General features: G+C 48.7%; 1 protein-coding gene across 3 annotated transcripts; it reads left to right on the forward strand.

Moving 5' to 3' along the window:
• The first annotated feature begins 1,527 nt into the window (after positions 1–1,527).
• On the forward strand, positions 1,528–26,271 carry KCNK4 (potassium two pore domain channel subfamily K member 4). 3 transcript variants are annotated; one of them, XM_048512357.1, is made up of 7 exons: positions 1,528–1,796; positions 7,166–7,506; positions 12,432–12,552; positions 14,430–14,590; positions 15,605–15,791; positions 17,099–17,238; positions 24,626–26,271. In XM_048512357.1, coding segments are annotated over exons 1-7 (1,467 nt in total). In that variant the 5' UTR covers positions 1,528–1,795; the 3' UTR covers positions 25,142–26,271. The 3 variants fall into 3 exon arrangements, with proteins under 3 accessions (XP_048368314.1, XP_048368332.1, XP_048368324.1); XM_048512375.1 differs by having other exon boundaries at positions 1,528–1,686; XM_048512367.1 differs by lacking the exon at positions 1,528–1,796 and adding an exon at positions 2,886–3,641.
• Positions 26,272–27,877: the final 1,606 nt, after the last annotated feature.

Raw genomic sequence — 27,877 nt, forward strand, 5'->3', positions numbered from 1 at the left:
GCTACTCACAGTGGCCCACTAGGTGCCGTTGGGAGCTCACATGCAGGATGTGAAAGCAGTGGCCTTCTGCGGCTGTTGCTCCCTAGTTCTGACCCACCAGCTGATAAATAGCTATTTACCAAAATGCCAGCCCTACCATATTACTCTGCCCTCCTGCGAGTTTCTTGCCAGTTAGAGAAACCTCACTCTTCTAATTTGAAACTCCAAAAAACCAGTGTTTCTCATGCTACGGACCAAATATCACACATTTTTATTTCACGGTGATTAATCTGAACCTATCATCCAGAGCTATACTTGTGACCAAACTCTGCTGCTGTCTCTCCAGTCTGTTATTCTCCTGTCAGGGGTTCTGCTGGCGAAACGTCTACTCTGCTGCGGAACAGCGACGGATCTCCTGCTTAAATCACACCTCACCTTGTATTGTCGAAGGCTTTCACGGCCGGAATCACTGGGGTGCTGTGAGGTTTCCGGGCTGTATGGCCGTGTTCTGGTAGCATTCTCTCCTGACGTTTCGCCTGCATCTGTGGCTGGCATCTTCAGAGGATCTTTATTCACATCTCACCTTGTTTATGAACGCTTTTGACAGCTTAGAGGAGAATTGCCATTTAAATATTTACTTATTTAAAATATTTATAGACCCGCCTTTTTACGATACTGTCAAATGTGACATGATCTTGCATCTGGGCCCTTGTTGAGAACGTCCTACATCCCAGTCACCATAGGGAAAACGAAGCTGCGGACCTTTTTCCCCCAAGAGGGCTGGTGTGGGAGAATTGAGAGGGGACTTATTTATTTAGCACGTTTTTATCTCATGCTTCCCTCCAGAATTTCGGAATGTGGCTCTTTTATTCTTCCAACAACCCTTTGAGGTAGGTTGGGCAGGGCATGAATTTGAGCTCCTTAGATCCCAGTCTGACGTTCTAATCGCTACCCCACGTTGTCTGTCTACATCATTCATAGCAGAACATAAAATGATGGTTGCACATAACATGATATATGGGACCAGTTTCCTCGGCTGCCTATTTCAGCCAACCTTAAAAAAAAAGATGAAGGTGATTTTTTAGGTATTGGAGAAGTCAGCAATGGGAGGTGGGCAGATTTTTTTTGTACTTGTCTCAGTGGAGAAACAGGCATGTCCGTGCATTTGTCTCCAACTCTGGCCGCTCCTTATTTGCTCCACACAGTTTCTCTGAATGTCCCCCCTTTTGTATTAGTCATTCTGTAGACTCTGAAATCATCTTATTATTTAACAGGGTACCCCGGTGGGTCGCGCTTTCCTCCTCCCCAGACAAAAAACCTCCTCTTCTTCCTCTCCTCCCGTTTTTGCATCTGCCCAAAAAGTTATCAAACACATCTCCTTCAAAAAAAGGGAACTGATGCAGCACCTCCCTCCAAACAATATCCCCCACACCACCGAAGTAAACAGTTCGACTCCAGAACCATCGCTGGCATTTTCCACGCCTGCTATACATCCCAAGGCACATTTTCTCACCAGCTAACACAAATCCTCTCCAAGGTTTGGTTTCCTCCCCGCCCCCCCATCCCAGCCAAATTTCCCCATTGTCTTCCACCATTCCCCTAAAGGGTTAATGCCCATCCATCACACCTCCCCTGCATCCATGATCGCCCCTGGCTACGCCAAGCTCCGTCTGGTTGCCAGGGTGGCATCGTTTGGGCACTGAGTGGGTGAGTGGGCACGGAATGAGGCTGGGGGGGTGGGGAGGGCTTCACCTGCTAGAGGCAGCCCTGCCCAGACACAGCGGCATCAGCAGGGAGGAGCTGCGGCTGCAGAGAGAGTGAGTATCTGCAGGGATGCTCGGGCGGGTCCCATAGCTGCATCCTTCTCCCCCTTCCCATCTGCACCCCCCCACTGGGCATTCCTCTTTCCCCTCTCCCCAGTCTTTTGGGTGGGAAGAGGGAGCTGGGTTGTGGTGCATTGTCTGAAGGGTGTGTGTGTGTGTGTGTGAGCCTGAGGTGGGGTGGAAGGCAGGGGTTTCCGAATGGCTTGTGCATTTGCAAACACCCAATGGACTGACAAAGCGACCCAAGGTCTCTTTGGGTAATGCCCCCTTGTGCAAAATGTATTTACTCGCTCGCTAGCCTTTATTGGCATAAAGAAATGTATTTACTCAAGAGTAGCTCCCTTTGATTTTTGGTGGGGCTGCTGCAGACCTCCGAGTAGGTAGAGCTTGCTCGGTTTGGGCTCGCCTCCTGAGCCGAGTGTGCCTGTGCGTGTTTGTACACACAAGTTGTTTGTGAATCGCACGATGAGGAGGGACACAAGGGGGAGAGTGACAGAGCCAGGCGGACAGGGTGGGACAACCGAGGGGCGCATTTGAACTCGGCCAGCTGGGTTGCTGTGGCAAAATCAGATGGCAGAGAATTTGTTGTGGGTGCACTTGTGAAACACAGGGTGGGCAGACAGCTATGTGTGTGTGTTTTGTGTGTGTTTTGTCACACATGCAAGAGAGATGGCATAATGCCAGCTAGAATAGTAAAGTCTGCACACTTGCATGCTGATCCTTTTAAAAAACGTGTAAAGGCGGTGTGTGGGTGACAACAGAGGTCTGTGGGTGTAGGAATCTGAGGGTGAGAAACAGCAAGTATGTTTGGCAGAAAGGTGGGAGCAAGGGTGGCAGAAACTGTTTTGTGTGTGAAAGAGAGAATAGATATGAAAAGGGTTTTTATACCTTGGCAGGCAGAGATTATAAGAGGGCTACCAACTGATTGTGACACAGACCAGACGCCCACACTTGTTTCTAAATGTGGGAAAGAAGGTGAGCCCACATGGCAGGCGGTACGGGTCCCTCCTCCCGTGTGATGGGCAGAAGCATGCAGGGAAAAACATGTACAGTACATAGCTTATGGGCCTGTACCTACATGTATGCAGTCAACAACACATGAGAGAGGAACATATGATTGTATGTGTGTTCGAATGAGGGTTGATGTGACTTGCGCCAAGTTTGAGGCTAATGCAGCAAGCTTTTTTGTCACACAGAAAGCTTCTTTGGGATAGAATGGAACAGTGGCTGTTCTCCAGGTCTAAGTAGAAGGCACAAGCTGCACATCTTCCATCTTTTTAAAAAAATCTTCAGACTTTTCAGATAGACCTGTTCTGCCTGAGGAAGAATTCTGTGTGAAATGGAAACTTGCTGCGTTGGTACCAATGTTTCTAGATTCTGTAATTTTGCTTGGGAGATGCCCGCCATGAGTGCCACCTGCTGGGCTTCTAACAATCAGCTGCGAGCTCCTTCGTTCAAATATCTGTGCCTCCTACAGTGGGAGAGGGTAGGTCTGCGAGGTAAGGAAGTGCTTTAGAAGAAAGACTATTGGCCCTGGAGAGCCAGGTAAGAGGTTTGCCAGCTCCTGTGGTTAGTTGCTGGTGCCTGGGGAGGGAAAGCAGCTTTTAATTGAATTGTGTCCAGTTAATTGTAGTCATCCTTGGTTCTTTGGGATTGGCAGGGGGCCAGCCTTACCGCAGAGATCTCTCTCCCCCCACAGCGCAGTGCTGGGAAGGGCTGGCAGTTTCCATATCACCTCCCCCCATCCCACTTCCAAAGTGCTTCAGTGGTTTTTTTCCTATAAAAAGATCCATTTGTGCAGCAAAGGTATCAGGTCTGCAAACCACCACAACTTGGCAGGTGAGTGTGTAATGGGGCACAGGGCAGGTGGGGTAGCTTCTTCCGCCTCGATGTATTCCCCCGCCACACCCCCAGAGAGACTACTGTTCTTCAAGGATGGGGGGAATTCTTTGGGTGTGCCATATTTTATAGCCCCATCCGTACCACAGTTTGGCGGATGGGAGGAGGGACCCCAAAGAGCGAGCAGTGATTGAATATGTGGGGGCCAGACCCAGTGCTGTGGTAAAAGTCTATATCTCATGTGTGGGGGGCTTCTCAAGTTCGTATACCTTTCGGGTTTCAGAGTTTGTTTTGCAAGAGATGTATAAAGAAGAAAGGTGCAGGAATGTGCATGTTGACAAATACTTTTAGCCAAATGTAAAACAGGAGGGTAACATTTCCAGATGGATGAAAATTGCTGTCGACTTTCTTCCTAGCGTGATTTCCCCCATCCAAGTCTCCACCCCGCCCATCCAATAATATACGTTGTTCACAACAGAGGAAAAGAATCCTGTCCTCTGCCCTCCCCTGCCCCTCATTTCTTCTTCTTGATGCTTCTTTAAATCTTTGATCCATTTTCCTGCACAACTTCATTTCCGCTTGGGAAGTGAAGACTAGATATGGGGAGCTCCTCCTCTATCCCCAAGTAGAGGAGAAATGGAGAAAAGAGGGGAACAAAATAGAAAGATCTGATTGGGAAAAAGAGGGGCTATGTATCTAATTACGCCACCATTAAAAAGTGCTATTGGGGAAAAGTCACTGTTTGGTGGGATTGGCTTGAAGTTGAATCGGAAAGTGGGGTGGTCTGGTGGTCTCTTCTTTGCCCCAGTGTAGGTTATGGGCCCAGGAAAAATGGGTGGGATGGTCATGTAGACCCCTCTGAATTGGACGAGGATTCTACCACTCGAGTCTGTCTGTTCTTGGCTTTGGGGGATTGTTTGTTCTCCTGAAAAGAGCGAAAACACTCTGCAATGCTCACCCAGCCTTGAAGTCTTTCTGTTTAATTTAAGGGGGAAAATAAATGAGGGAGGAAAACTCAATATTGATGCACATGTTCAATATAACCAATATTGAACCCACTTGGTTGATTTTAAAGGTTCAGAAGCATCAACTTGTGCTAATCAAACAGGATGATAAGGCTGTGAAAGTGAATCGTTGGAGAAGGGGGGGAATTAGAGTAGGTTGTTTTGATGAAGATGGGAACAGTGTTGCCTCATAATGGTGTTGCTGGGTCAGACTGATGGTCCAACTAGACCAGCATCCTATGTCTGCCGGTGAGATGCCCCTGGGAAGCCCTCTGCCAGCCATGAATAAAAAGGACTTTTCATGACCTTTCTCCCAGTGTCTGGACTTCAAAGGTACACTACCTCTGTAGCTGGAGGATCAGTTTTACTATCATGTATTAGCAAATTGTTTTTAGAATGTCTGTGCATCACCCTGAGCCAGATTTCGGTCAGGGAGGGTGGGATATAAATTTAATAAATGAATAAATCATCCGTGAATTTGTCTAATCCTTCATTGGAGAGGCTGAAAGCAAAGAACTGGCCTGTTGAATTAGGCCGATTTGTATCCAGTTCTATATCCCAGTGCCAATAGTGCCCAGCCAAATATCTCTAGGAAGTCCACAAGCAGGTTATAAATGTATCACCCGTCCCCTGTGTGACTGTTTTTCAACATTTGACACTGGCCGTTTCTGAACGGAACAATTATTCCGGGGTAGAACTGGGATCTTACATATCGGGGCTATTTTATCCCAGTTTCTGCCTCCACACAGCTCCACGCTTATTCCCAGGAGACGAGGTAGGACTGGGAGGTAATACTCCAATTTGATCCGCACGGCCCGGGTCTTTTGTATTACCCTATCAGCATATCCGCACATGCGCATGCATCCCCGAGTTGTTTACAGTGGGAGGAAGTAGCGAGGTGGGAATAATAACCTAAAAGCAGCACATACATTTTGCAATGCAAGTCATAAAATGTTGCACTGTGGAGCTCCAGGTATGCATCCTGTCCCATGCAAATGCTTCCGTCTTGTTGGGGCAGTTGGAGCTCAGTCCAGCAGCCGTGGGTTTATTTGCTAGGGAAAGCAGCTCTGAGTTAACAGCCCCGGTCTTGCTTTAGGTGATTTGAATATGTGTTTACAAAAGACAGAGGAAATGGGAACACAGTATCCACGCACACGCGACCATTCCTGGGGTGTTTACAGTGGGAGGAAGTGACGAGGCAGGAAAAATATACCGGGTCTGCTCCAATGCTGTTTGCACAGCAGCGGGGTCACCCTGGGATATTTGAAAAGAATTGCCAATTTGGCAACTTTTTAATATCCTGGGGTAAGGGAAATATTGCGGGGCAGCATCGAGGCAGGCCCGCATTAGCACCGGGAGCAGTGCGGAATTCTCGGCTGCGCAGGTATATTTTTCTCGCTCAGCCTGGGATATTTTGTCTGTGTGGAAACGGCCACTGAGTTAGAGGCATCATCTTTGGAGGCGATAGACATGTCCTTCTCAATTTCTCCAATCTGTTTTCAAAGCTTTCTATAAGTAAGAGGCTGTCGCACAGTGATTTCCATAAAACAACAGTGTGAAATGAAAGACTGCTTCCTTCTGTGCGTGTTGAAGCAAATGCCATTGCCATGTCTTAGTTGCAGTGAGTTCCATAAGCCAACTGTGCATGGTGTAAATAAGTACTTTCATTTTGTCCACACTAGCATTCCTTTTCACTGGGCGACTCCTTGGTGGGTCCAACCAACTTTTCTGTTGGTGTAAAGGGAAGGAGAGGTAGGGAAGGTGACATGGTATAGCCTTATCCCATAAGATCTCGGAAACTAAGCAGGGTCAGTACTTGGAAGGGAGCTCACCAATGAAGACTCTGCTGAGGCAAGCAATAGCAAACCATCTGTACTTCTCACTTGCTGGGATTGCCATAAATCGGCTGCAACTTGGCAGCACTTTACGCATAAGGAAGAGAAAGAGAGCAGTGGTTTTTATAACCCACTTTTCTGTTCTGTTAGGAGTCTCAAAGCAGCTTACAATCGCCTTCTGCTCCCCTCCCCACAACAGACACCTTGTGTGGTAGGTGGGGCTGAGAGAGTTCTGAGAGAACTATGACTGGCCCAAAGTCACCCAGCAGGCTTCTTGTGAAAAAGTGGGCAAGCAAACCTGGTTCACCAGGTTATAACCCACAGCTCACGTGGAGAAGTGGAGAATCAAACCTTGTTCTCAGGATTAAAGTCCGGGGCTCACGTGGAGGAGAGGGGTATCAAACTCGGTTCTCCAGATTTTTGTCCTGCTCTTAGCCACCACAACTCACTGGAAGGAGGGGGTCATCTTTGACGAACCAAAAGAGCTACTTTGGGAATCATGGGAACTATAGTACAGGAACCGCAAAGGTCAGGGGTCCTTGATGGGCGAGGAATTGGGTGAGACTGAGTGGAAAAAAATCACCGGATCTAGACCTCTTTAGTACTGATCGCACAGATGCGGAGTATGGAAATAAAAGGCACATCCAAGTGGAATTGCAACATCTTCTCTCTATGTCCTCCACAGTGAGCTACCCCCCGCCACCTCTGCCCCCTGCCGTTTGCCCTCCTGATCACCATGGCTCCATGCTTGTTGTGTGCTACCCATCCAAGGAATCGATCTTGAGCGTGACCCCACGTGGAGGCAGTGCTGTGATGCGCCTCACCACTGTCTTTGCGCTTTTCACCGTGGTCCTGGTTTACCTAGTCACCGGGGCCTTCATCTTTCGCCAGCTGGAGCAGCCCTATGAAGTCCACCAGCAGGGGAAACTCAATGCTTACCGCGAGCAGTTTCTCAAAGTGCACCGGGAACAGTTCTTGAAACAGCACCAATGTGTGGGGCCCGATGAACTGGATGCACTCATTCAGGTGAGAGGGAATTAGCAATGAGGTCGGGAAAGCAAAGGATAAGGTGGGAAGTTTGGGAGCACCAATTGACGAATGAGCAGACAATCAGGTACAGTAAAGTGAGGAGATGTATTGTTGAAGGTTTTCACGGCTGGAATCAATTGGCTGTTGTGAGTTTTCCAGGTTGTATGGCCACAATCTGGTAGGTTTTTTTGCATCATCAGAGGCAAGTGCTTCTCTCTGTGGCACAATATGGAGTGATCGCGTGGTGAGTTATGTGCCTCACATCCTATCAGGAAAGCATATATCCCACCACACAATCACTCCGCACTATGCTAGAGGAAAATACATCTCATCTCATCATGACATGTCTCTGAAGATGCCAGCCATAAATGTGAGCAAAACATTAGGAGCAAAAACTACCAGATGAGGGCTGCACATCCCGGAAAACCCGCAACAGCCAAGGTGGGAAGAAATTGAACTAGGTGGGAGATAGAGGAAATCATGATGTGCACAGCCAGAATAAAACTCATCGCTGCAAGATGTGTGATACCTTTAAAAGGGGGTAGATAAATTCATGGCGGGTAGGTCCATCAATGCATATCGGCCATGATAGCTTATCAGAACCTCCATATTCAGAGGCAGCATATCTGTGAATGCCTGATGTGGAAGGAGCAATGGCAAGAGGTTTTGTAGGCCTTCTAGAGCCATCCTCTCTTGGCCACTGTGGAAAATGGAATGCTGGATTGGATAGACATTTCAACTAACCATGTTGTGATGTTGGACCAGGCCCATCCATTGGGTGGCTGAGATTTTGCTGAAAGCCTTCAATGAGGCTGTCAACATCCAGATGGAGGCTGGGTTCTCTGAGAATTAGAAGTGGTCAATTCCTCTAGAGAAAATGGCAACTTTGGGAGGGTGGACTTGATGGCTACATCCTTACTTAGCTCCCTCCCCTCCCCAAACTTGGTCTTCCCAGATTTGAGGAAGGAGCTGTTACCTCACCTAAGTCTTGTCTTCCTCAGTTCAAGAGCGCTCCAGTCTGATGGCTAAGAATTGGGAACTGTAAATTGAGAAGTCCCTGATTCAAATTTGGCCTCTCTGGCTTTAGGCAAGCCTCCATCATCCTCGCTCTGCCTCAGGGCTCCCACCTGCAATATGGGGATATAACACAAGACTTACCTTACAATATTGTAATCAGGATTACCACATGACAATATTGGACTATATTAAAGCTAAGTATTTATTAATGAATTATACGAATTATATAATACATGTGAAGAATCCTTTAAAAAATAATATGAGGTTGCATAGTTACTAGCCCTAACAAGCGAGATCTGGGCTGGCAGAGATGTGCGAGTCTCTGCCCCAGTTATCCCTGGCCCCAGAAATTATTATACCCCCTCGCTTCCCCCCACTTGTACCTAACTTTTTGTATTCTGAGGGGGAAAGGAGAACCAAACAGTGGCTGTTTAGCAAAAGCTGTGCTGCAGGCAGGCAGGCCGGGCGTGGAATGCTGTGAAGGTGTGGTCAGGTCCAGTCTCACAGGACAGAACAGGCGGCAGACAAGAGCATAGTCAGAAGGTCAAGGCAAGGCAGCAGGCGAAGGCATAGTCACAGGTCAGTCCAACCGGTCAATCAGATAGGCTGGGAATCAGCAGTAGACTAGGCACACAGAGGCAACAGGAAACACACTTGTTACACCCAGGCAGAAGCAAACTCACAGCCAGGCTTATGTAGAGAGCCTTGTTCAAGGGGCTGGGATTCTGCAAGGAGTTAATCGTCATCAGATGCAGAGACTTCTATTCTCCCATATTTTGCTGCAAGATGAGTGCTCCTTCTTTTCTTCTGCAGCAGCTACCTCTGCTTCTGCCTCCTATGCACAGCTGGCTCATTACTGGGCTTCCTAGGAGGATCTGCAGGCTCCTCCACCTGCACGTCATCAAGCAGGGAAGGGCTGGGAGTTGGCTCTGCTGCCAGGTCTTCCTTGGGAGCAGCCTCCTCCGGCTGCATTGTGTCCCCAAGTCCTGCCTCACAGTCCCCTGTGTCCTGCTAAGCACCCAGGGGCAGGCTCATGACAAAAGCAGAGCTGCCCAAGGAATCTGAGGAGGGTCCCCACCCTCTAACCTTTCACGGATGAAAAGAGGGGTGCACCTGTAAACCCCAGATTTTCCTATCAAGAATCACCGCCTGAGCCCCCCAAACACACATATACACTATTATCTATTTCTGAAGACTTTCCTTTGTTATCTGGATTCATTTTCTTTGTAACTGCCTGCCTTTCACCAATCTAGCCTCTTAGGACGGCATGATTCATTGGAGTTATAAATATACTTGCCCTGAAAGAAATTACCTTGAGCAGTCAAAGTGTACCTCTGAAGTGGCGGTGTTTTGAAACCACAAGCTGTGCCCGGTATGGCACTTCAGAATTTATGCACAATGCATTGACACAAGGAATGATGCACATGATCCCTGCTCCAAGATTTCACATTGGCAGCCCCTGAATTTGGAGCATAACGCTGAAAGATCACTCTGGCATCTCGCACTATTAACCCTTAAACCCTTAAAATCTTGCCAAGAAGCAAAAATCAGGATCGTGATTCATAGGAACCGGGGCCAAGAAACAGGAATGATGCCTGGTCACTTGAAGGAGTTGGCATGTATAAGGAAGGCTAACTACGCAATATACTGAAGATAGTTTCAAAGGATAGTTGGGCTGGCCTACAGCAGAACAGCCATTTAAAAAAGCTGTGTTTTACAGGAAGATAATGGTTTGGTCAGTTGAGGTGCAGCGGTCGAGAAAATTGTATGCTTCCACATTAGAGTGTAGTCTCGAACAAATGAGAATTATTCATTTTTACATGCCCAAATGTATTTTAATTTTCAAACGGATGTGGGGGAGTAGGGCTAAGTAGGCACGAGGACCCAAGCGAGCATTCTACAGCAAAGAAGGTCCGGCGTGCTTGTTCTGTGGCGGAGGAATATACAATCCTATTATCATCTTTCTGTGGAACAGAGTATAGTAGCACCTTAAGAGACCAACAAGATTTTTGGGATATAAGCTTCGGAGTGTCAAAGTTCCCTTCATCACAGATGTGTCCAGAGGTGGGATCCAGCAGGTTCTCACAGGTTCCCGAGAGTAGGTTACTAATTATTTGTGTGTGCCGAGAGGGGGTTACGAATTGGTGATTTTGCCACGTGATTTTTGCCTTAGTTACGCCCCTCCTCCACTCCTCAGCAGTAGTGCACAGAACTTGAAGCAGTCTAGCAGGAGGTGCACCGGCGTGCGTGGCAGCCTGCACCTGCGTGCATTCGTTTCCCCCCCCAAGGACCGGCGCAGCTGCTGTGTCCTTGCCACAGCCCCGCCCAGGAATGCCCTGCCCCCGGAATGCCCGGCCACGCCCCCATCATGCCCCGCCCAGCCCCATTGGCGCTACGCCACTGTTTGAATCCCACCACCATGGGAACCTATTACTAAAATTTTTCGATCCCACCACTGGATGTGTCTGACAATGGCTTTGACCCTCTGAAGTTTATGCCCTGAAAATCTTGTTGATATCTGAATGGTCCTGAATCCAACTATTTCCACAATACACTGACTGTGATGCACTAGGTACATAATGGGAGGCGCCATGGCTCAGTAGTAGACTATCTGCTTTCCACGCAGAATGTTCCAAGTTCAATCCATGGCATCTCCTCTTTAAAGGCTCAAGTAGAACGAGATGTGAAAGACCTCTTGAAGGCAAGACACCAGACTCAGGGGAGCAGATTAGGAACAGGTTGCCCTGGCCTCAGGCTTGATAAACCAATGGGAACAAAATGGTGGGAGGATGTCATGTGATGTCACTTCCTAAAAGTTGTTGCATTTGTGTCATGCAGCAGCGGTTCCTGCAACCCCTCAGTCCCACACACAGGTTGCCAGGTCTGGCTTAGGAAATTCCTGAAGTTTTCTGGGGAGGGGGTTGAAGCTTGGGGAGGTTGGTTATTGTAGGTTTTCTGAGCAGTGTGGCCATGGTCTGGTAGTTTTTGCTCCAAACATTTTGCCTGGATCTATAGCTGGCATCTTCAGAGGCATGATGCATTTCTCTAAAACACATCTTACCATGACGTGTTTGGGAAGACACCAACCATAGATGCAGGCAAAACGTTTTCCCGAAGAATGTGAGAAAGAGTTACATCAAAGCCCAAACAAGCCTCAAGGTCAGCTACAGAGATAAAACCACCTAAACTCCTGACCCCAAGGAGCAACGGGAACATCCCGCTTCTCATGTGAATGAAGAAGTGTCAAGGATAAACCTAATTATCTATCAACCGTGTGAAATAGATCAAGAGAAGAGTTCTGGTGGGTTTTCCAGGCTGTGTGGCCGTGGTCTGGTGGATTTTGTTCCTAATGTTTCGCCTGCATCTGTGGCTGGCATCTTCAGAGGTGTATCACTGTGGCTGGCATCTTCAGAGGTGTATCACTTTTCTCTGTGATACACCTCTGAAGATACCAGCCACAGATGCAGGCAAAACGTTAGGAACAAAATCCACCAGACCACGGCCACACAGCCCGGAAAACCCACCAGAACCAGTTGAATCCGGCCATGAAAGCCTTCGACAATACAAGAGAAGAGTGTTCCATTTTAGCAGGCAGAACATATATATCTAAAGGCAGTTACATTGACAGGGATGCATCTCAATCAACTAGATACAATCACCGTCTCCATTTTCTATGGCCCAAACAGGGGGCTAGGAATGTACCTCAATCACCCAGGTGCTATCCCTGATACATGCCTGTTGATTTCGGCTGTGAAAGCCTTCAATAATACAACCCTGCCAATATTGAGGACTGATCTGAAATCTAGTAAGGAGGGCTGAGCACTGGGGAAGGCAGCTGGGACTTTTGTTTTGGGTTCTGATCCTCTAAGTGTTGGCACTAATCTCGCCTTTGCCCTTCCTCCCAGCAAGTAAGCGAGGCCATATTAGCTGGAGTGGACCTTTTCAACAACAACACCAACAGGACCAGCTCGAACTGGGACATGGGCAGTGCCTTCTTCTTCGCGGGCACCGTTATCACCACCATTGGTATGAGGGGATCGGGTTTGAGAGGGAAGGAGGGGAGAAGCTATTGAGGAAGGGAGGGTGCGCGGATGTCGTTCCAGAAGCTGGGATTTTGCAGTTCACAAACTAACTGGCCACAGTTCAGAGAGTGCTGGGGGTCAGAACGATGGATTTACAACCCAGGATAGGGAAAACAGTCAAAAAGTCTAACTGGTACATGCAAGATCAGGAACTTCAGGGTTGTTTCATTGGGGGGGGGGCAGGGACAGAGTGAGGGGGAACTTGGCATGCACGCACCCTGTGCCCATGCTGCAGCACCGCCCGCCCCTGCGGCAGTGCCACCCAGGGTGTTGCGCCACCCCCCGCCTGTTGGTGCTACACCACTGGTAGAAATCAAGGAGGCTGGAGCTGAATGATCATTAGCACTACCTAACAGAATTGTGATAAACTTTTAGGATACACGGGCCGATTACCCACCAGCGCTAGGGTGTGCAGTGGGACCGGAAGCACATTGGGGCAAGAAATCTTATCTTAACCTCTGACCTCTCCATTTCTGGGTTTATTCACATAGCCCAGGGGTCTGCAACCTGTGGTGTTCATGTCCGTGCTGGCAGGGACTGATGGGAATTGTAGTCCATGAACATCTGGAGAGCCACAGGTTGCAGACCCCTGACATAGCCCGTATAATCTAACTAGGTATGCCTTTAAAAACCTATAAGATATATGCTTAGTTGATTAATTATGCACCTTTAACTAAAAACTATAATTTTGAGAAGATACAAAATCCATTTCTTAATCCCTTTTCTCACCTTGCTCTTAAGAAATATGTATCACCTCTTGACCCTGTACCAAACTGGATCAGCATACCTTTGTGTTCTGATTTCTCTTCTTTCAGTTCCTTGGTGCTTGGCATTGGGTGAGAGAGAGAACCATCTTGATTTTAATTAGTGGTTCTTTATAAAATATAATTTTCAGGCATAATCTCCTGTCCCACATACCCACAGAAGCTATTGTGATGTCTTGTTCTTGCTCTTTAGTGTGCTCCTGTTGGCACCAGCATAGGGTTGGCCAAGTTATGCCTGGCAGGCAACTGGCAGGAGAATTGAGGGCAGGGACATGCAGGAATATGACAGAGCATTCACTATTACGTCACTTACAGGGCAAGCCCGGATAGGATGTAGGGTCACTCTAGGAATCACGGGAAACTCTGTTTTTCCCCGGAAGTGACATAATGGCACAAACAACCATGCCTTTCAAAAAAAATCTTCCTCTACCACTTGGAGCAGCAATCAGCAATGGGAAGTGGAGGCAAGGGAAACACCCCCCCCCCCCCATCCAGGTTGGAGACTGAAAAAGACTTTGTCCCATCCAATGTTGGTGCAATTTGCAATTGTTGGGGAGGAAGAGAAGGGAGCCCCAAATAGAAGGAAAGGTGATTGTGATGGGGGCAAAGGAAAACCACGGGCACCCAAAGACTCAAAGGCCCCACAAAACCTGGGGATGGCCATGATAGGGTGGACCCTCCAGATTAATTGTTATGGCACCTGGACTATCTTCCCTCTGGCTTCTGAGCTTTTGCAAAATATTGCCCTCATATTTTCAAATCTAGTCTTGTAACTTCCAGGACAGGAAACTTCCAGGACTGGTGTTTGTTTTTTCAAAATAGTGAGAGATTTGCAGGATGCTAAAGTGATCAGCCATATACTCCCTGCACTTATGCAGTACAATTGCAGAATATGCACACACGCACGCACACACACACACCCTTCTTCTACTGTGAAGTCCGTTTCTTCTGAGCCAATAGACCTTTGAGTTCCAAAAGAATAATTAACCAGAAAATGGGGCAAATCTTGTCCAGTTACAGCAGCTCAGGCTCTTGCTGTGACCTTTCCATCCCATAGGGTTTGGCAATAACTCTCCCCAAACTGATGCTGGCCGGCTCTTCTGCATCTTCTACGCATTGGTAGGAATTCCTCTTTTTGGGATGCTACTGGCCGGAGTCGGGGACCATCTGGGATCATCTCTACGGAAGGGAATTGGCAAGGTGGAGGATATTTTCTTGGTAAGTGGCTCTGCTTAGTTTCCTTTGCCTGGGGCCCCTTTCCACCTTCTTTGGGAAGCCCATCACTGCGTTTCCAAAATCTGTGACATGCAGCTGCTACTAGTACATAACTGTTTGTGGTGTTCTACAGTATGACACTGGCTACTCTCTCCCTTAATTAATCAGTATTCCCAGTTGGAGTGTTACAGCTCTCATGTGGGACATCCTGCCACAAGATGAAATGTTGACCATTATCTTGGTGGCAGAAAGTGCTATCAAGTCGCAGCTGACTTATGGTGACCCCATAGCATTTTCGAGGCAGGAAAAGAACAGAGATGGTTTGCTATTGGCCCTTTCCAACAAGTCAATGGCCGATGATCCACCACAGGCTGTTCCCCGCCTTCACCCCACTCTGGTGCGAAGTGCTCTTGCTTTCACCATAGAAAAAGAGAAGCATGCACTGGGCACGAAGAAGCTCGTTAGGACAAGAAAGCTTGCCCCATCGTGCCTCTTCTCTTAATGCACCACAAGGAGGAAGGCCGTCGGGACAAGATTTCTTGCCTCGACACACTTCCGGTCCCACCATGTGCCAGAGTGCCACTGGGTAGTTGGCCAGTGAAAATATTTTCACACACAAACATACACCCAATTCGTTCACACTCGCTTCCTTGAAATGTTTCCTGGCCCCCATTTTGTGCTTGTTCCATTTTTTTAACTTCTCCATGGATCCAGTGCTTTGATGTGCCAAAGCCTCGTGCTGAGATTCTTCATAGGGTGTGCACTTGAGGCTTTGAAGATATCGTCCCCCTTTGAAGATATACTGCTCCACTTCACTAAAATCACACTTCACCCACTCCTGGAAACCATAGGGCTTTTCTGATCTGCAGCATAGTGAGTTCTGAAGAGGGGGAAACACATGAGCAATTGAGAATCTGACCCAAAGATAATGTCTGCTTGTCCCAAAGAGACCAAACGTGTGCAAAAGGCCTGTGTGTTTCTTGACCATTGTTCCCATTCCAATCTCTTTCCTCCCAGAAATGGCAGGTCAGTCCAACTATCGTGAGGATCCTCTCGGCGCTGCTCTTCATTCTCATTGGCTGCCTCCTCTTTGTGTCCTTGCCCACTGTTATCTTCCAAAATTTGGAACACTGGACCCTCCTTGAGAGCGTTTACTTCGTGGTCATCACACTGACCACCATCGGATTTGGCGATTACGTGGCAGGTGACATTACAGGACATTTTCAGAACATTAAGGGTTGTGTCTCTCTTCTGGGGTTGCTGACGTCCAGACTGTGGCTGGAGATCTCCTGGGATTATGACATCTCCAGGCAACAGAGATCTGTTCACCTGGAGCAAATGGTCACTTTGGGGGGTGGAGTTGCTATTATACCACATTGAAATCCCTCCCTTCCCCTTCCCAAACCCAACTTCCTCAGGCTCTACCACCCATAATTTCCAGGGATTTTCCAACCCAGCTCTGGCATCCCTGCTGTCTTCAGTTCTTTTCCCTCTCTGTGGTTCCCTGCTCCTTATTGCCATTAGAGCTGGTCGTTGGAGAAGGGAACTGTGGGTAGTTTCAGCCAGTGCTCTAGCTCTGTGGCCCCAGAATCCCTCTGGTTTTGGAAATCAGTTGATCACAGAGGGCCAATCCTCCTCCACTTTTTGCTATAAAGCTCCCAGGTCTGCATGAGTTCCCCGTCCAGATAACTTTGTCTAATTGTGTCTATTGAGTATTTTCAGATTCTTGAATTTATCATTTTGAACCCTTTCAGAGGGCCCTGGATATCTGGTGCACATCCATTGCTATCTATTTCTGGGAAGAAGGACTAAAATTGTGCTAGACAGGCACTTAAGCTGACAAAGATTGGCCCAAAGTCCCTGAGTTTTGTGGCTGAGTGGGGATTTTGAATTCCCAGATCTTTGTCAGACAGTCTCGGCTAGCTAGCATGGGTCAAGTTCAAGTAGGGTTGGAACCTCTAGGTGGGGCTTAGAGGTCTCTCAGCATTAAAACTGATCTCCAGACTACAAAGATCACTCCTCTTGAGAAAACAGCTTTTTTGTGGCATTATATTCTTTGAGGTCTCTGTCCATCTCCAAATCCCACCCCACCCCCCAAACTCTAACCCCAAATATCTGGGAATTTCCCTATCTGGTGTTGGCAACACTACGTTCAAGGGAGAGTTAAAGCAGAAGAAGAGAAGGGTTTGGGATTTATTCCTCAACTTTCTCTTCTGTAAGGAGACTCAAGGTGGCTTACAAGCTCCTTTCCCTTCCTCTCCCCACAACAGACACCTGGTGAGGTGGGTGGGACTGAGAAAGTTCCAAAGAACTGTGACTAGCCCAAGGTCACGCAGCAAGAATATAGGAGTGCGGAACACATCTGATACACCAGATAAGCCTTCTGCCACTCAAGTGGAGGAGCGGGGAATCAAACTCGGTTCTCCAGATTAGAATCCACCTGCTCTTAAACACTATACCAGGCTGGCTCTCAAAGGCATCTATCTCAATTTTTCAAACCTTTCTTCTTAGGAGATACATCCGCTGAAGAGTATCCGTGGTACAAACCATTGGTATGGTTCTGGATCCTGCTTGGTTTGGCCTATTTTGCCTCCATCCTGACCATGATTGGCAACTGGTTGAGGGTGTTGTCCCGACGCACAAGAGCTGAGGTGAGGCATGTATACAGCCCCAAACCTTATATGACCCTTTTGTATACTACTCTGTGATTCCCTTCAGGACTGTTGCCCCCTGTATTACAGTGGTGTGGATGATGAACCAACTCTTGCTGGTGCTGTTCTAAGAGCATAGGGGAGAGAGACAGTGTGTGGTAATGGTTAGAATGGCTACATTCGAATCCCCACGCAGCCGTAAACTTCTGTAGATGAACTTGAGTTGGTCACACACTCTCAGCCGTAACTGAGTTGTTGTGAGGATAAAATGGAAGAGCCAAAGAGAACTACTTCCTGAACTCCCCAGAAGAAGGAAATGACAAAAATCAATGATCTGGATCCCCTCCTGTTTCATGACCACGGCCCATCGTAATACAACAATCCAAATTTCATATAATTCTCTATACCTATTTGTGTGTTTATGTGTCATCCAGTCAGTTCCAATTTATATTAACCCTATGGATTAATGACCTTCAAAAATGTTTTGTCGCTAACAGACTTGTCTTGCAACCTGAAGTCTATGGCTTTCTTTAATGAGTCAATCCATCTCATGTTTTCCTACTGCCTCCAACTTTTCTTAGCATTATTGTCTTTTCTATACTTTTCTATGGCATTATTGTCCTTTCTAGTGAGTCGTCCTCTTATAGGGTAACTAAAATACAATAGCCTCAGGTTAGTCATTTTAGCTTCTAGGAAGAGTTTGGATTTCAATTGATATAGAGTCCATTTATTTGCATTTCAGGTTGTCCACAATATCCGGAAAACTCTCCTAAGTTTCAAATGAATCAAATTAGTACCACACTATAATAGGCTAACTCTGAAAATCTATTGCAATCAAAGAAAAATTGGTAAGGTTTATCCAAACCAGAATGTTCTGATCACTACTATCTCTGCTCCTGCTACATGCGTGTGTAAAGTGCCATCATGTTGCAGCCAGTTTAGGATGACTCTGTAGGGTCTTCAAGGCAAGACACCAACAGAGGGGGGTTGACACAGCTTTTCTTGAAGTTTCTTTGTGGTCTCTCATTAAGCAGGGCCAACTCTGCTTAGCTTCTGAGATCTGACAAGATCAAGGTAGCCTGAATCATCCAGGTCAGCTAGCTATGCCACTCATTTGTAAAGTCCAATATTGCTTGGATATGATTTGAAGAGTACAGTCTGGAGGGTTTGAATTTAGGGGACTGTATGTTTTGGGGCTGGAAACCTTCCAGATTGACAACTGATTTCCAGACTGCAAAGAGGAAGAGGAAGAGGAGGAGTAGTTTGGATTCATATCCCCCCTTTCTCTCCTGCAAGAAGACTCAAAGGGGCTTACAATCTCCTTGCCCTTCCCCCCTCACAACAAACACCCTGTGAGGTAGGTGGGGCTGAGAGAGCTCCGAGAAGCTGTGACTAGCCCAAGGTCACCCAGCTGGCGTGTGTGGGAGTGTACAGGCGAATCTGAATTCCCCAGATAAGCCTTCACAGCTCAGGCGGCAGAGCTGGGAATCAAACCCGGTTCCTCCAGATTCGATACACAAGCTCTTAACCTCCTACGCCACTTCTCCAGTTCCTCTGGAGAAAATGGCTCTTTGAATGGTATTATACCTTACTGAGGTCTCTCCCCTCCTCAAACCGGACCATCTTCAGACCACCCTGAAAGTCCCCAGGAATTTCCCGACCTGGAGTTAGCAACCGTGCCTCCCAGATGTGATGATCGGCATGCAATGAAACAGTGGCCAGGACTCTCGCATTTTTTGAGAGTACAGCTGCTCCCTTTTTGCCATTTAAAAACCAGATGGTATCAATTTTGCTCATGAGCTCATTAAGGAGCTGGCCTAATTGAAAGCCGTTTTTCTCTTTGACTCTGGGGTGTAGATGAAAGGCAATAAAGCTGCTGCAGATGGCGGGAGGCTTTCATTAGCGGGAAAGGAAAGGGGCTGCGCTGTGGCGCTTCCCAGCAGCCCTGGCCAAGTTGGGGATGGGTTGAATTTGATTATTCTTGCCGCACGTGGCGCGACACACTGAAGACAGCCTGGACAAGAAGATCAATGCAATAGATAGTTGAACTTATGGAACTCACGGCCACAAAGTAGGGTTGGTGATACAGCCACTTGAAGTCGTTACGGCGACGCAATGAAGAGACGAGACGCAGCGATATCAGGAAACCGGTGGAGAGAAGCCAGCGGCTGATCTAGCTGATCTGGCTAGTCTGCCAAGCTGGGGTCCCTGGCACCTTTATTAAGGGTTTGGGAAGGCGGGAGAGCGGGAGAAAGTTGCGCAATTCATGACTCAGCGGAGGGCTGTGTACGTGCAGGGACAGACGTTCCTGTCTGGGTCGAATCCACATTCGGGCGTCTTGTGACCCGGGTGTCTGGGGGATCTCGTGATGTGCATACGTGTAAGCCCAGGAGGGGACAGATGGCGCAGGCATTCCTGTGCACTTTCTGAAGCTCTACTGGGTTCGCTAACGCACCCCTGCAGCCACTAGCTACGGAAAGCAATTGATCTATTCCTCTGAACTCCCAGAGATTGACTCCTCTGGGGAAACTGGCCACCTTGGAGCAGAGGTGTATCTAGGGAAAATGTAGCCCGATGCAAAATCTGAGTTTTCTGCCCCCCACCCCCACCCTGGTATGGCTGGCTGCCCTCCCCCAGTATGACCAAACTTTTTTTGCTCCAGGTCTTGAAGTTAGTGTATGGACCGGGGGGGAGGGAGGAGGAGGGGTGGGGGGGGCGATTTTCTGCTCCCCACATGACTCAATGGCCGCAGCCCGGGGACATTTGACCCCATATGTCCCCCTGGGTGGTACGCCCCTGCTTTGGAGAGTGTCCTATATGGCTTTACACCCAGTGGTGGGATCCAAAAATTTTAGTAACAGGGTCCCAGGGTGGTGGGATTCAAACAGTGGCGTAGCACCAATGGGGCTGGGCGGGGTACGACGGGGGCATGGCTGGGCATTCCTGGGTGGGGCTGTGGCAAGGACGCAGCCGCTGCGCCGGTCCTTGGGCGGGAAACGAATGCACGCAGGCAGGCGCAGGCTGCCATGCACGCCGGTGCACCTCCTGCTAGACTGCTTCAAGCTCTGCGCGCTACTGCTGAGAGGAGGGGCGTAACTAAGGCAAAAATCACGTGGCAAAATCACCAATTAGTAACCCCCTCTCGGCACACACAAATAATTAGTAACCTACTCTCGGGAACCTGTGAGAACCTGCTGGATCCCACCTCTGGTTACACCCTTCTGAAGTCTTTCCCTTCCGAAGCGCTACCCGTCACAGGCTTCACCTCCCAAATCTCCAGGTGTTTCCCAGTGGCGTAGAGCCCATGGGGTGGGCAGGGGAGGGGTTACGATGCCCCAGGCATGCCCTGGTGCGGGAGCGTGCCCGGGGTGTTCTGGGGGTGTGGCATGGGCGTTCCGGGGCATGGTGGGGGCAGACGGCACCACGGCAGGGGTGCAGAGCAGGCACGCACCCCAGACGCAGTTCCCCCTCGCTCCACCCCTGGTGTTTCCCCTCCCAGATTTAGCAGCACTTTGAGTGACCTGTTTCCCAGCAGCTGTCAGTCACAGCAGCTAACTGAGACCTCTATGTGTCGGATCCTCTTGGTCCATTCTGCCAGCAGTGGTACTTTAATGGAAGCCTCTTTGCATGGGAGGGAGAGATGACCACTGTTAATAGAATGCATCCACAGGACCCAGGCCTGTATCTTCCAGAGAGTCAGTGCAGCATAGTGGTTATGCTAGAGCAGTGGTGGCGAACCTTTGGCACTCCAGATGTTATGGACTACAATTCCCATCAGCCCCTGCCAACATGACCAATTGACCGTGCTGGCAGGGGCTGATGGGAATTGTAGTCCATAACATCTGGAGTGCCAAAGGTTCGCCACCACGGTGCTAGAGAGAAAGTGAGATTTAAAATCCCCATCACGACTGGAGCTGCACGGTGCCCAGCTGCCAAGGTAAGTGCCCCCTAAGCCGGCACATTTGCCCTTCGTGCCTTCAGGGTGGGCACACCCACATAGGTGGTGGGCTGCACCGGTTCCCCGGCGTGGGCTGCTCACTTGAACAATGTTTGGAAATGTCTATCTGTGCAGAATGCTGCAAGCTGGATGTTGACTGGAGAGCATTGCAGGGTCTGTGTCTGGGGTAGCCAGCTCTGGGTTGGGGAATACCTAGAGATGTTGGGGGTAAAGCCTGGAGAGGGGAGGGTTTGGGAAGAGGAGGGGGTCTCAAAAGAGTATAATGCCATGGGGTCCACGCTTCAAAGTTGCCATTTTCTCTCAGGGAACTGATCTTGGTCATCTGGAGATCATTTGTAATTTCAGGAGGTCTCCAGGTGCCACCTGGAGGTTGGGAACCCTAAGACTGGCCCATTTATCCGGCTCCCAATCTGTTTCTAGGCCAGTGGTGGTGAACCCATGGCACAGGTGCCAAAGGCGGCACTCAGAGCCCTCTCTGTGGGCACGTGCAAACAGAATGACCCCCCCCCCCCCATCTAGGCTGGCTACTGGGCTCAATTATTAGCATTAACCCTAAGACCTAGTTTTGGGGAAGCAGTGTAGGTAACCCTATTAAGTGCTGTTAAACCCCACTGATTTTCATGCGAAGAACTAAAGCGCGATCCTTTACCTGGGAGTAAGCTTGGTTGCAACGGGGCTTGCTTCTGAGTAAAACCTCCTAGGGTCATGATTCACCCATTGGAAGAGTTGCTTGGTTGCTTCAAAGCCAAGCCACCGACTACCACCAGGCCTACTCCCGAGTAATACACACCTCGGAACCAACTGTTTTTTCTAAACGAAAACCTCAGTATTCAGGTTAAATTGCTGTATTGGCACTTTGCGATAAATAAGCGGGTTTGGGGTTGCAATTTGGGCACTCGGTCTCGAAAAGGTTCATCATCACTGTTCTAGGCACAGTTCAGGGACTGGTCTTTCAGATCCTTTGTGGCCTCGAACCAGTATACATGAAGGACTGCCTTACAAACCTGTCTGACTGCTGAGGTTACTTTCCACAGCACTGTTTCGGGCACCCCGCTTTCTGTGATTAGGAGGATGGCAACCAAGGAGACAACCTTCTCAGCTATGGCCCCGAGACTCTGGAATTCTCTCCTGGAGAGAATCATTTGTCCCCTTCTGTTGTCTTCCACCAGCAGGTGAAAAAAAATGGTTTCGTCTGGCATTCCCTCAGCGATCCCTCCTTCCTGTTCTGTTTTTAATTGTTGTTTTTATCTATGTGTAGTGTAGTGTAGGTGACTGGGGAAGGCGATGGCAAACTACCCATAAACATTGGTCTTTTTTGCACAAGCCCCTGAAAACGTTTTCAAAACACCCCGTTTGTCTGCACCCACCCCCTTGAAAACACTTCCTGGCCACCATTTCGTGGTCATTCCGTTTTTCTTTTTTACTTCTTTCATTTGTATCTACAAAGCTTCAAAGCCTCATGCGGCAATTCTCTAGTGGTCCGGTCTACATAGCTCTGGAGAAGACCATACTCTGCCTAGTAAATGTCATAATGTGACATCACCCCATGGGTCAGTAACGAGTCCAGAGGTGGGATCCAGCAGGTTCTCCCAGGTTCCCGAGAGTAGGTTACTAATTATTTGTGTGTGCCGAGAGGGGGTTACTAATGGGTGATTTTGCCACGTGATTTTTGCCTTAGTTACGCCCCTCCTCTCAGCAGTAGCGCGCAGAGCTTGAAGCAGTCTAGCAGGAGGTGCACTGGTGTGCGTGGCAGCCTGCGCCTGCGTGCATTCGTTTCCCGCCCAAGGACCGGCACAGCAGCTGCGTCCTTTCCACAGCCCTGCCTGGCAATGCCCTGCCCCTGGAATGCCTGGTCATGCCCCCGCCGTGCCCCGCCCAGCCCCATTGGTGCTACGCCACAGTTTGAATCCCACCACCATGGGAACCTGTTACGAAAATTTTTGGATCCCACCACTGGTAACGACCCAGTGCTTGCAGAGGAGACTACCTTTACCTTTATTGCATATACATTTTAACTTGATTTTCAGTGTTTGAATTGTGTGTTTTTGTGTTAATAGTTTCCAAGATGTGTTTTATTATGCATGGTTTTCATCTGTTAGCTGCCTCACTGGCCCTGATGAGGACAGAAAGGCAGAGTATAAATTTTATAAAGAAATAATCATAAAGAAATAGCTAAGTGGAGCCTCTGTGTTCAGAGGCAGCATATCTCTGAATGTCAGTTGCTGGGGGCAAGGGTGTTAACGGTAGGACTTTTGGACAGAGGCATAGCTGGGCCAAACTGCGCCCAGTGCGCAGTCTATATTTTATTTGTTTGTTTGTTTGTTTGTTTGTTTATTGTTTCAACTTTTATACCGCCCCACCCCCGAAGGGCTCTGGGCGGCGTACAACATAAAATAGATAAAAGAAGTTATTAAAATCTTTAAAACAGAGATAACAACAACAATAGTAGTAGTACTAGGGCGCCCGACCAGCCCTACTTTTAAAATTCTCCCCAGAAGAGAGAGGGAGGAGGGCGGCGAGTCATAATAGATAGTGGCCTAGATGAAAAGGCCTGCTGGGGGGCACCATTTCAGCGGCTGGTCCCTCCAAAGGCCCGGCGGAACAACTCCATTGTACAGGCCCTGCGGAACTCGTTAAGGTCCCGCAGGGCCCTGGCCCGCGTGGAGGCCAGCCGCATCATTTTCGACCCCTCCGCGGCGCCCTCCCTGTGGTGCCCCCCTTCCCACACTTACCTTAGTTCCTTTCCTTTTCCTAGAACTTGTTCAGACTGAAAAAAAGACCTATTCACAGTTCAGGCTTAAAAACAGTCTGATGGCAACTATACTTCCCAGTTCTTGTGAGCCCCAAGGTCTCCTGGGAACTGTAGTTCCTCAGGCCGTTTTTAGCCTGCACTGTGAACAGGCCTTTTTTTCAGCCTGAAAATGTTCTAGGAAAAGGAAAGGAACTAAGGTAAGTGTGGGAAGGAAAGGAGGGTGCTGTGGGGGGAGGGGGGAGGGGGAGAGGCCTGGGGCCAATTTTCAGCCCCCCCCCCCCGGTTTGCGCACGGTGCACCCTTGTCCCCTTGTAGCTCCGCGACTGCTTTCGGAGGACATTGAGTCATAGGGTCTCCATGTGTCAGAGGCAACTTGAGGGTGCTTAACACACACAACAGCAAGAGAGGGCTGTTGCTTTCACATCCTGCTTGTGACACTTTCATGAGGCATTTTTCAGCCAGTGTGGGAAATGCTGGCTGAGATGGTCCTCAGGTCTAATCAAGCCAGTCAGTTCTTACGTTCTTGAAATTTTTCTCTGTGGAGAGAGGGGACGGAGCCTTCTGTTATTCTCCTACTGCTCCAAGGCTACGGGAGAAAGAAAGTGGGTGGGTGGGTGGGTTCTGAGAAGCTTCCAGTATCCTCCAATCTTTCCCCCTCCTTTTTCTTCTGTCCACAGATGGGTGATTTGACCGCCCATGCAGCCTCCTGGACAGGCAACGTGGCATCCCAGCTGCGCGTCCCTAACATGGCATTGCCAGACAAGCTACACAGAGTTGGTGCCTTGAAAGGGAAACCTCCATCTCCTTCTGGCATCTCACAGCAAACTGAAGAGCCGCTCCAACAGTCACCAACACACCCACTCCCACCCATAGGGCCGTTGCAGCCCCCGGCCTTAATCCCGCCGCTGCCACCAATGTGCCTACCGTGTCCAAGCCCTTCCCCAGCTACCAACCGGCGTGTGGCCCAGCTGAACGCTCGCAATGCCGTCCAGTTGCGGCCTATAGACTACACCGGTGAAAACATGGCTTTTATTGACGAGAGTTCGGATGCACTGAGTGATGGAGGACCCCCTTCAGCCAAGCCACCCCGCCGCTTGCGCCCCCGGGCCCGACATCGTACAAACCCTGGCCAGCCCCCAGGACTACCCATGGATGTGCTGAACCGTACCCGAAGCAAAGGAGAAGGTGTTTAGGAGGGGACTGGGCCGATACCCTGGCTTGGAGCGTGTTACGTACGTGTGGTGCAGTTCGTTTCATTCCTCTTTTGCCGCCCCACGCCCCAGCAGAGTGAATTCCAAAGCATCTCAGCTGTTCTTTCCCGGTGGTGCTAACTCAGTGTCCTGGCACAAACTCTGTACGCTGCAGTGCCTGCTCTATGCTGCCAATCGGACCCTCTCCCTTCCATTCACACAGGGAATCCCGCCCTCTTTACAGTGCCAACAGAGTCCCTTGCTTCGGGGGGAGGGCAGACCCCGACATCGCAACTTTCCTCTTCGCATGGTGCTCCCATCTCACATCTCCCCCCATATCGGCTCTTTTCCTGCAGCATTACGACCTCCTCCTGGCTGCACGCAAGCATAAGTGGAAGCCTCATTTAAACCTATGTGCCTGTTGTGGTCATCCCTTTTATTAGCATTGGAACTGCACCTCTTGGGGGCCTGCACCAACCCTGTTTGTCCCCAGTGCCAAGCACCAAGTCTGTTTACTACTGCATGCCTTCCTGAACCCCTAACCTCAAGCGAAAACGCACACAGAACCTCCTCCCCTGTGAGCGAGATTAGGAATATATCTACACACCATGAATGTGAAAAGATTTAAGAATTATTCCCTTTCCCCAGAAGATCCTGGGGACCGTTGTTCTGTGAACATTGAGCGAGGGATTTGTCAGGGCACATTCTCAGGATTCTTTGGGCATGATTTGCGATGGGGATAAGGCCAAAGTTCTTCTTTTTGATGGTAGTGGGTCCAGGGAGGCTATGTTGAGGGCTAACTTTCTTTTAAAAAAACCACCCACATCTGTGCCTCTTGTCTCACAGGGAGGGACGCTATTCCTCCCCGCACAATCAGTGGGGAGAAACTTATGGGGAACACATACTCCATTGGAGGTCCAGCACTCTTAAACCTCCTCTGAGGGGTGTTGGGTTAGATAGACAGGCCAGCTCCCACAAACAAGAGAGTTGACTGTGGGAGGAAGGTATCCATTCCTTCCTGTTATTCAACGTACACTTCACAAATGTTCCCGTTCTCTGCTCAGTTTAGTGGAAGCATCTTTCTCTCTGTCTTCTTGTTCTGATCTTGTTTTCCAGAAATAAAAACCAAAATGACACAACAGACATTTGTATGTGTGTGTATGCGAAGCCTCCAAAGAAGCATCCATAGTCTCAATTACATAGATGCTGTGAGGGAGGAGGAGGAGGAGAAGAAGAAGAAGAAAAGGAAGAAGAGGAAGAGGAGGAGGAGTTTGGATTTATATCCCCCCTTTCTCTCCTGCAGGAGACTCAAAGGGGCTTATAATCTCCTTGCCCTTCCCCCCTCACAACAAACACCCTGTGAGGTAGGTGGGGCTGAGAGAGCTCCGAGAAGCTGTGACTAGCCCAAGGTCACCCAGCTTGCGTGTGTGGGAGTGCACAGGCTAATCTGAATTCCCCAGATAAGCCTCCACAGCTCAGGCGGCAGAGCTGGGAATCAAACCTGGTTCCTCCAGATTAGATACACGAGCTCTTAACCTCCTACGCCACTCGTGACAGGAGGGGCCCTCTCATGAGGTGTTGCCTGTCGAATTTGGGGGGTACCTTTCAGGGTTGTAATAACTCGTTTTAGTGACATCCGCTATTGGCATTATCAAACCACAAACCATGTTTATTGGAAAGGAAGATGACCCTGAATGTAAAATGGCTCTCTTCTATACACACAAAATACTATCAGATATAACTTAGACTTTTATGCGAATGCAATACGAACTGCCACCCCCTTTCTTGTGGCATATTTGTTATATCAAGTAATTCATGCCAGAATTACTTTAACTTTTAACTTTATTTTAGATTTTTATTCCGCCCTACCCTGGCCAATTCAGGCACAGGGCCATGACCAGTGGTGGGATTCAAATGTTTTAACAACCGGTTCCAGTGGTGGGATTCTAATAATTTCACAACTGGTTGTTTACAAGCACAATTTTAACAACCGGTTCTGCCGAAGTGGTGCGAACCTGCTGAATCCCACCACTGGCCATGACCAGCACAATAACAACAGCCTAGTACATCAATCAAATCAATTCTACTGTCGTTAAAATACAACCTTATAATATTGCAATTTGACTAAAAAAAAAACTGGCATCATGAGAGATTCTCAAAATTTCCCAGTGGTTCAGGCAAAACAAAGAAGTGTCCCTACAGGAATCTTCTTTTGGTAAACTACACACCCCAAACTGCCTCCCTTAAAACTTGTCTTCTGTTCATCGATAGGGAAAAGAGGAAGGGGGAGAGCAGGGATGGGCAAAGAAGGACAAGGATTACAAAAGGATAAAGGAAAGGGAAAGAGAAGGAAAGGTGAGAGGGAGGAGGAGAGAAAAGGATGGGAGGAAAGGGAAGCAAAGGGAAGGAAGAAGGGAGGCCAGGTTAGATGTTAAATTGCTGCTGCTTCAACCATGTGTGGGTGTGAAAGTTATATAATAAAGAAAGCTGACAGGAAGAAAGTTGATTGCTTTGAAATGTGGAGGGTGGAGGAGCGTTTTGAAGCCACCATGGACCGCCAGAAAGGCAAAATAACTAGGTTCTATATCAAATCAAACCTGAACTCTTTTGGGATCTAACATGACTAAACTGAGGGTATTATGCTTTGTTCACATTATGAGGAGATAAGAATCACAGGAAGACAATAATGCTGAGAACATCTGAAGGCAGCAGGAAACGGAGAAGGCCCAAAATTAGACG

Source organism: Sphaerodactylus townsendi, linkage group LG01 (assembly GCF_021028975.2).
Source record: "Sphaerodactylus townsendi isolate TG3544 linkage group LG01, MPM_Stown_v2.3, whole genome shotgun sequence".
NCBI lineage: Eukaryota > Metazoa > Chordata > Lepidosauria > Squamata > Sphaerodactylidae > Sphaerodactylus > Sphaerodactylus townsendi.